This window comes from Callorhinus ursinus, unplaced genomic scaffold (genome assembly GCF_003265705.2).
Source record: "Callorhinus ursinus isolate GAN/ISIS: 27379988/994484 unplaced genomic scaffold, GSC_fseal_2.0 scaffold1, whole genome shotgun sequence".
NCBI classification, from domain to species: domain Eukaryota; kingdom Metazoa; phylum Chordata; class Mammalia; order Carnivora; family Otariidae; genus Callorhinus; species Callorhinus ursinus.
Window position 1 is genome coordinate 95,668,680 of NW_027397063.1, and position 9,568 is coordinate 95,678,247.

At 38.0% G+C, this 9,568-nt stretch overlaps 1 protein-coding gene across 5 annotated transcripts in view; it reads right to left on the minus strand.

The window, feature by feature from the left end:
• MLF1 (myeloid leukemia factor 1) overlaps positions 1 to 7,375 on the minus strand; it is a 32,158-nt gene extending 24,783 nt beyond the window's left edge. For 2 of the 5 annotated variants that reach the window (XM_073898085.1, XM_073898083.1), the window contains exon 1: positions 7,184 to 7,375. In XM_073898085.1, the coding sequence (XP_073754186.1) occupies positions 7,184 to 7,230 (47 nt within the window). In that variant the 5' untranslated portion in view covers positions 7,231 to 7,375. The remainder of the gene's footprint in view (positions 1 to 7,183) is intronic. The other 3 variants (XM_025879813.2, XM_025879805.2, XM_073898095.1) reach the window with 2 other exon arrangements.
• Positions 7,376 to 9,568: the final 2,193 nt, after the last annotated feature.

A 9,568-nucleotide genomic window follows, 5' to 3' on the forward strand; every position in this document is an offset into this window, starting at 1 on the left:
GAAGACACCAGACATTAGCTTTATTTAGGTATTATACATACCTCATTCTTTCCAACTAAAAACAAACTCTAACATATTAAGAAAAAAACAAGTAAAGATATTATATATACGATGCAGAAAAATATCATAAACAAGGTCATTTTTCCATGAATTCTTGTGGGATTTTTAGTTTGGGATTTTTGTCTTATTGATAAGAGTGACAGGTGTGGAAAACTTAACAGACTACTATTCCTAAATTTTCCACCTGTTAAAGGTTTCAGAATCACTACTCTAACCGAATTATAGGCAATTAGCATTATAAGGAAGTTGTAACAATTTAAAAATTAAATGGATCAATGGCACAGAATGAGCAACTTAGGTTTGAACACGCTGGAGAGCAGAACAGGAGTTGTTGTTTTATGCTTCCGAAATCAAGATGTGAAGATCAAGTTAGTTTATAATTAAGGAATCAGAATCTGGTGTCTGGATCTTGACTTTTTACTTAAAGGAACAGAATTTCAAGTAATTCCAAGACCCATAAAGAGTTGTCTAAGAAACAATTTTTTAATTCTTACCTCAAAAACTAGATTATTCCAAAGTATTTCATATCTAGATGATACTTAATGCCAAATGATGCCAAGCAATTGGAATTATTTTAAGTTTTATTACATGTGGTATGGTACTGTGGTTATGTAAGATAACCATATTTTTTCAGAAATATATTTGGAAATACATAGGGGTTAGATGATAAGAAATCTGGAATTTGCTTTAAAATGCATTTGAGATATCAGCAGAAATAAAGATGGATAAAACAAGTATAAATTTTGAAATTCTGGGTGACAGATATACAATTGTTATACTTTTGTAGTATATGTTTGAAATGTTTCATTAAAAAGTTTTAAAGAACAAAAAGAAATAGAACTATGTGGAATTAAAGGATTTCATACCACCTGGTATTTTATTTTTTTAGTTTAAAAAGATTTTATTTATTTATTTGACAGAAAGACACAGCGAGAGAGGGAACACAAGCAGGGGGAGTGAGAGAGGGAGAAGCAGGCTTCCCGTGGAGCAGGGAGTCCCATGGGGGGCTCGATCCCAGGACCCTGGGACCATGACTGAGCCGAAGGCAGATGCCCAATGACTGAGCCACCCAGGCGCCCTCACCTTTTGCTTAGAGCTCCATATTCACTGGACATGTATAGTTTAGAATATGGGTACTAGTATAGAGATGAAAATGTTCATTCTTATTGATATGCAGTCACTTAAGAAAACCAGTCAACTTTCCCTTTAGATATGTGGATGAGATTCAACTGCAAAGAAGAAAAATACTTCAGAGAATACTATATTTTGTTCTGTGAATAAGTGAGTATTCAGCAGCTATTATTTTCCTATAGAAACATATAATTTAGTGAGATGCATTTTTCTGATTGCATTATAATTGGGCTACAAATTCAATAACTAAATGTGGCCCATTTACCATGTCACCCAGGTTTTCTCTTTATTTAAATAGAAGTAGGTATGTATTTATATGGAGAACAACTGTTAAAAACGTCTTTATTTTTTGAGTGACATGAACAAAAGGCAGCTTGTTGGAAAAAGCATTAAGACAAAATTGTGCTCACAGTCTGGCTTTTGCACCTGTCTAAACCATTCAGGAAGAAATCTGGCTGGGCCCTGAAGTAAGTTCAATTCCTGTCTACCCAGAACAGCAGCTGCTCAGAGATAAGACTAAAATTTCTCTAGTTCAAGCTTGAATTCTTTTTTATCAAAGCCAAAAATCTCTTGTGGTAGCAAGGGACTATTTTATTATTTTCAAAATTAACCTAATGCAGAGTTACTTTTCTCAGGTGAGAAGTCAATCGTTTTTATATTTTTCTACCTATTCATATTATTCTCTTGAAAATTAATGTTTCATTCTGGGAAAATAAATTGGAAATATGACAAGGCTTTATAAGCTTCATACATTATAAACTGGTCATTTCATATACATAAACTAGTCTAAAGTAATAATTTGAAATGTGGTTAAAGATTTACATGAAAAATATTCTTCATACATCCACAGGATGCGATATTTTGCAGACACTAAACTCATACTTTAGAGAATATCTAAAGACTAGGAAAATGTAGTATATGTGGAGGAAAATAGTATATTTATGATCATAAAGCTTTGTTCTGATTTTAGAAAATATTTTTCATATAAGGAAAGTGGAAACAAAATACATTGAAATGATAAAATCTTGGTTGCATGATTTCCTTTACCAAACTTTCTATAGTTTTCAGATTTTCCATGAGGATGCATTTTCATTTAAATCAGAAAAAATTTACTTATGTTATTATGATAGCCATACTATCTCTTTTAGGATTGCTGACACAAACCACAACCAAACGGAATGATATTTGGCACCAAAGGTATCTTTTCTACTCCATATTATTTATCTATCACAAGCTATGAAAAATAAAGTTTGCCCCCCCACTACCAAAAAAAAAAAGAACTTAACTCTTAGATTGGGAATAATTTCAACATAAAAGTTTTTTTTTTTAAGAGATAGTAAACTTTATTTCCAAATAAGGTCCTGTTTTTAAGACTCTCTCAAATATATAAATATACTGACCACTTACAATTTTATTTGGCCAGTACAATACAGTAAAAAGCAATTTATGCTTTATACATAAGGGTCTCAGATAATTGACATGGCAGTCCCAGTCATCAAGAGAAATTCCTTCCTTCCATTACACATAGTGGTGACAAAAAGCTTATCAGCAGATTGTTATGGCTTTCTTGATCATAAAGCAATGTTCTCTAGTTCCAATGAGGTGTAAAGGTCCATAAAGAAAATACATTAGGTGATCCAAGTTTTGACACTAGAAATAATGCATATTACATTCATAAGAGAATCTTGAGGGCATGGGCCATAACTTCTACAAATTTATAATAGAGTCCACAGCATTAGGAATATAATAGAAGCCTAAGAAATATTTGAACGAATTACATTTCCATAGGCAATTCTTTATTTCCCCACTGTTTAGAGGCACAGTTTAAAATTGTGGTGTGGCAGAAGCCTTTTATATTAAAAGGGTTGTAGGAATGACTATGGCCCCCTCTCATCCTATAAGCACTTCCTTACTTTTTTGTGGATATTTACAACGTTCAATGATAGAACTAAGCATTATATGATTAGATGCTACCAAATGGCATTCCTCGATCCAGCAACTATGTCATACTCATGCTGTGCTCCTTGGCTCTGAATTCAATGGTATATACCTACTGAACCACAGAAAGCCCCAAACGTCTACCTTAGAAATTCTTAGTGCCTCACTCTATCAAATATGATCTTGAAATCTGCAAAGTTCATTTATAAGAAACATCTACATTAAAATATTTCTGAGAACAAATTTCTAGGTGCTAAAAGTCACAGAAGCTGTTAGGTGTCTTAACATAAAATGGAATCCTGAAAATCAAAACCTTAAATTTTAGCTGAGTACTCTCAAGCCACCTTTATTAAATGGTTAAAATTGGAGGTTTATGTGGCAGAATACTAATTAGCACCAAACTGTGTCATCTTGATGGAAGACCCTACCTCAGACTTTAAGTCTGAAAGCAAGTTTGTGAGTAACCCGAACATTCATTGTTCACAAAAGCTTATTTAGAAAGGTGATTTTATTCCGTTTTATGACAACATTCTCAATCAAGAAAATATCAGACAAGGCCTGTCTTGTACAAGGCATATATTCACTTTCAACTCAGTCAGTGAATAAGTCAAAGCCAGTGTCCTTGAACTACCTCCAAAGGGCAAAATAATTTTTTTTAATTTAAAAAGATTATAGATATGCAATTTTTAGCCCCTGCTAAGAGCAAAGAGATGGAAAAGTAACATCCTGTGAATATATGTAGGGGTTCTTTGACCAAAGACTGGTCATCATACATAGGTTGCCCTTAAGGAAATGCTAACGATTTATAATTAAAAATAAGGCTGACAGATTTGCCAACCTGCTTCTGAGCCTTTAATATCTAATAACTGATATGTGGTAACACAGCTATTCTCTGTAGACTTGCATGATCAGACTTTCATTTCTGCAGGTCAGAAGATTCAAAGTTCATGTTCTGCACAAAGTAGAAATGTTTAGACTGTACCAGATATAGGTAAACTTTTATACTACATAATCAATGTTTTTAGGATATAGGATAGATGTCAAAATCATTTGAACCCCAAATTAATCTTCCTGTCCATACATATGTATTTCTATTTCTTCTTAAGCAAATATAAATGGGAAGGGAAAGTAGTATTCTTGAGAGTAAACTGCATGCCAGAAGTGCCAGCTTTTAGCTTTTGTGTCTTGAACGAAATTACAAGTATTATTTACTTAAGAAGGTATATATGAGGGTATATTGTATGGCAACTTTCACTGAATTTCAGCTCTGCAACATCAGGTACAAAAAAAAAAGTTCTAAATATACAATAAAATACTAAACTTCAACATATCACTTTTAAAGTTTCCTTTTAATTTTCTGATGAAACATTTGAGGTACAACATTTAGAGTAAACACTGAAAATGAACATATTTGAATTCATTTGGTTTTAATTTTCATTAAAATTGGTTTTTTTACTCAAACCTTTTAAACATCTATTTGATTACAGTATTTTACCAGTCTCAAATTATTTAATAATTCTAATTTTATATCCAAAAAGTATTTGTCTGCCCACTTTAGAATAATTTGTAAATTAGTAGAGTGTGCTTATATTGACATCCTTGATATACTAAACTAATGGTTATTTAGACAATGGTAGTGTTCAAATTAGAAAGTGTCAACATCAACAATAGCATATGTTGAGTGCAAATACTTTCAGCAATTAACTAAATACCAGATTAACTACAATGCAGAGTGTAAAGGACACGAGATTATCATTAAACAATATTTACTGATTACTTTCTACATGTCAGGTATTAAGTTAGCAATAAAGGAACCCAATGACACATTATGTTAGCAATAGGGCTAATATTTATATAAAAGATGGTGGGCATGGAACCCTTCTGTGTTCTTTAAGGTCAATGAATGATTTGATAAGGAGTCTGTAACCTTTAAGAATTTCTTATGTTGGACTTATATTAAGTCATGGATACACATTGTTTGGGGTTAGTCAAATGACAGATTACTTGAAATAAACACACACACACATTCTCTTTCTTCCTTACTCCCCCCACCATTGTGTTTACTCTCTAAACAGTTAACTGTGGAGCAACGAAATTATAAGCATGCATCTGTTTTATAAAGTTAATTATAATAATTTTATCCTAAATTTTTCTGACATGGCTGTCTGCATTTGAAGAAGGCTATGAAGAGTGATGACTGAAAGACCCACTGACATGTAACTGACGGTTCTTTCCCTCCTAAGCACAGGGAAGAGTGTTCTTTGATGTATGCCTACTATTTGTGGTCTGTTACTATTTCTGATCCTGACTCTTGGGTTCATTGCCTTTGCTCAGACGGTTACCCAAGAGTTTAAATTACACTTTTGCTAGACGTTTTTAAAAAGGTACTAATTATACTCTCACAGTTTAGTTAAGGCCATTGCTGTTTTTGATATATTGAGGACATAATGCAACTCAAAAGTTGTCATAATCAAGAATTCTTAACTATTGCCCACTGTAGTGATGTCACAATTACATAAGAATCATTTCAACAGCTCAACTAATCCCTACTGAGACTTTTAAAAGAGCAAATCGGAATACAGCACAAAATTTAAAATTTGTTAAAATGGCATTAATTGTAAACGTCCCCAAAGCTCCTAAACAAGTTAACTAAAACAGCATAATAATTTTGCCTGAATCCATACACCCCTTAATTGTAATTTACAAACTTTAGAATGAAATGTTAATCATTTTATTCTTCTATATTAATCATTTCATCTCTTTTTACCACTAATTATCCTTTCAATTGTTACTTTTATGTTATTTGGTTTAAAAATAGTACTAACACATGTAAGCCAACGCAAGATTTTCCTTTAAAAACAACAATACTATGTAGAAAACTGCTGACATTTTAAACTTTTTAAAAAAATGTCTAGGAGTTGCAGAGATGGAGAATTTAATCGATCAAAATAAATTAGGACACCAAGTCAAAATTCAAACTGGCAAAACACTTGGGCAAAAAAGTATCACAAAGCTTCCCGTCTTAGGAATCCAAATAGTTTGTTATCATTTTTATATAATCGCCAAAGCAAGAACTAAAAAAAACAAAAGACCCCCAAAAACCCCAAAAAAGAAAAAAAAACACCCACACCCCACAAGAAAACTCGATTATAATGAAGCAACTAATGAAGTTCTGGATACGTTCTTCCTAAGGCATCACGTTAATTCACTTGGAACTGTCCACAGGTTTGACATTTGTTTACCTGAGGTGTTAAATGCACCTACTCTCTGCTTCCCTGCCCTATTTGCACTTTTGAGAGAGGAGTCCCTCTACAAACAGAACTGGCTTTGTAACAAAGCAAGCAAAGAAAACAAACTGCACCTGGCAACCTCCAACCACTTCGACGTGACAGCACAACTCTCCAACTTTGCTGTGCTCTCAGAAGTGCGTATTTATTAGAACGCTGTTTGAAAAAATGTGTTCCTTTCCAAACAGTTGTCATCTTAGAAGACATTCCCTGCCTCTCATCTGGAACTGAAACGGGTGTGGAAAGGGTCCCCTAAGCGTATTTCTCCCCAGAAGTTCCACCTAGAGGGCAGTTACCGTCACCTGCAAGGCTCTGCGGCTGCGAAGGCGGGCCTCCGAGCGCGGGAACCAACCCGGACCCCCGAAGTCCGGCCAAGTCGAGAGCAGCGGCCCCTCGGGTTTGTGTGCGGGGGGCCGGCTCGCACCTCTCCCCACCTCACGGTCCCAAATCCTTCTCTCCCCTCCCTCCCACGTCCCCAATTCTTCTCCCCAGCGCTCCCCAATGCTTCTCCCCTCCCTCCCACACCCCTAAATCTTCCTCTCCCTCAACCCCCCAATCCTTCTCTCCCCTCCCTCCCCCATCCCTAAGTTCTCCCCTCCCATCCCTCTCACGCCCTCGAGTCCTCTTCTCCCCCAAGCCCCCTCCTGAAGTTACTCAAATTCCCCCTCGCCTTCCTCACAGTTTTCTCGCACTTTTCCCTTAAAATAGCTCCCTTCAAGATCCCTGAACTCCCGCGCGACCGCGGGCTCCCCTCCCCCGACACTCACGAGAAGAAGGGATCATCCTCAAAGCTGCTGCTCAGCATCCCGAACATCGTGGCTCTGTCCCGGGCGGCGGCGGACGCGGGCAGATTGGAAAACGATGTAACTCGCCGCGGCCGCGACCGGAGCCAGCCTTCCCCACGCAGTCAACGCTCCTCGCCCGGCGCCGAAGGCGGTGCCCGCCGCGAAAGGCGGTGCGTGACGCCGAGCTGCTTTCCCATTGGGCGCTGGTCTCCTGGCGTCACGAAGACGAGGCGGGGAAAAAAGCGCCGCTGCCATGGCAACTGCGGTCAACAGAGTGGAGGCGAGAAGTCTGGCTTCCTGCCAGCCAGGCGACGAAGCCTTCTGAGGGAGGAGATAGCTTTTTCCCGGGGCTGCAGGAAGACAAAAATTAGACCACCTTCTGCGTGACCTTGGGCAAATCGCCCTCGGCCTCAAACCCCAACTCTCTTTTCGGGAAAATGGAAATGGGCCAAGATTTGGGCTAGATGGCTTCCAAAGATCCATTCATAGGTCGCATTTTGTGATCCACGGGAAAGAGTCTTATATCCAAAACACTTCCGTGATAGTTGGTCAAAAGCTGTGCACAAATACTGAGAATAAATGTGCAACAAGTTTTTGAGTACAGTTAATAATGTACTCAGTGCTTGCTTGAAGGAAATGAGGCTTATAAAATTTCACAAACTTCTTTGCCTTATGTGAGTCTAAAATTCAAAGCAATATTTCCCAAAGTGAGAATGCTTAAGTTTTATGTAGACATGATCTTTAAAAACAAGATGAGCAAGTTGCTCTCTTTTTGGTCCTCTTTCCAGTCTCCATTTCAAGGAAGAAGTCTCACTTTGATGCCAGTCCGTCTTCAACACTTCTCCAGCATTCCTTAACCTAATAGAGTAGGACTCAGACACAAGGCCTGCACCGTATCCAACTAAAATTCCATTACTATATAGTTTTGTTTTAATTATATTTATGCGTGAGCCTTCTGTTTATGGCAAGTGAAAATTGTTTTAAATTTAGAGCAGTGCTATACATCAATAACTAGTCTTTACAAATGTAAGTGAAAAAGTGAGCTAATTTACGGAAATAGTACAGGTGGGATTTGGATATGGTGCGGGGGAAGGATACGTGACAGTGGTACTCATATTAATAAGTTTTGGAAAACTCTGTCCTGAGGCCTTCTATCAGTCTAAAGGCAGGTGGGGGAGAAGGTAGAAGAGAGGACGTTAAAGAAAGAGAAGAATGATGAGAGTATAGGAAGAGAGAAGATGCACCTTGTATGTCTACCTTTAATACAGTGGGCTCCCCAGCTTCTCTAGGGGGCTGTCCTCTGGAGACAGATGGCCATCCAGGGCTCCACAGGGCCTCCTGGGATTGGGCCAGAGAGGTGGCACTCTTCCAGCATGAAGAAGCATGCAGGACCTGATTTGAGGTGACAGGAGTACTCAGAGGTTATTTTGGGAGCTGGAAATTTAATCCTTTGGACCTCTTACCTCCGCACCTTTAGCCAAGTTTGCTGGCAGCCTCCTTTTCCTGAGACTAGTAGTGTGAGGTAGGGCAGATTTTACACTGTCCAAGTTAGGATAGCATAGCTTTTCCAGGGAATAGGCTATTTTCTTCTCCTCTGGCATCAGAATAAGTTCAGAGAGCATACACATATTAGGGATCTCTACATTAGTTTCAAGGCAAAAAAAAATTGTTTTAGAAGACTTGAAATTATTTTCTCTTTAAAATAGTATAACTCAAGATGTTAAGGAGGGCCACATTGTTTAGAAACTAAAAACAGGGGTGCCTGGGTGATGCAATTGGTTAAGTGTCCAACTCTTGGTTTAGGCTCAGGTCATGATCTCAGGTTCCTGAGCTCGAGCCCCGCTTCTGGCTCCACGCTGGGCATGCAGCTTGCTTGCTTAAGGTTCTCTCTCTCCCTCTGCTCCTAACCACTCCCTAAAAGAAAAGCATCCTTAAATGAAATGAGGTAGATTATTGGTGATAAATGATAGTATTAAAATAGCTTTGCCCCCAAAGCCACCCCACCTGGGTGGCTCAGTCAGTTAGGTGGCTGCCTTTGGCTCAGGTCATGATCTCAGCGTCCTGAGATCGAGTCCCCCATCAGTCTCCCTGCTCAGTGCAGAGCCTGCTTCTTCTCCCTCTGCCTGCCACTCCCCCTGCTTGTGCTCTCTCTTTCTCTGACAAATAAATAAATAAAATCTTAAAAAAATAAAAATAAAATGGTTTTGGATTAACACTGAATAAAGCGACTTGTAAGGAAAAGTTCCCCCCCTGTTCCCATGGGGATTTTTCTTAGACCCACAGTGCTGAAACCTGAAAGCTTTAGCCCAGGCACAGGTTAGTCACAGAGTTACCTGGAGATCCCAAAAATAATTTGGGTCTAATAGC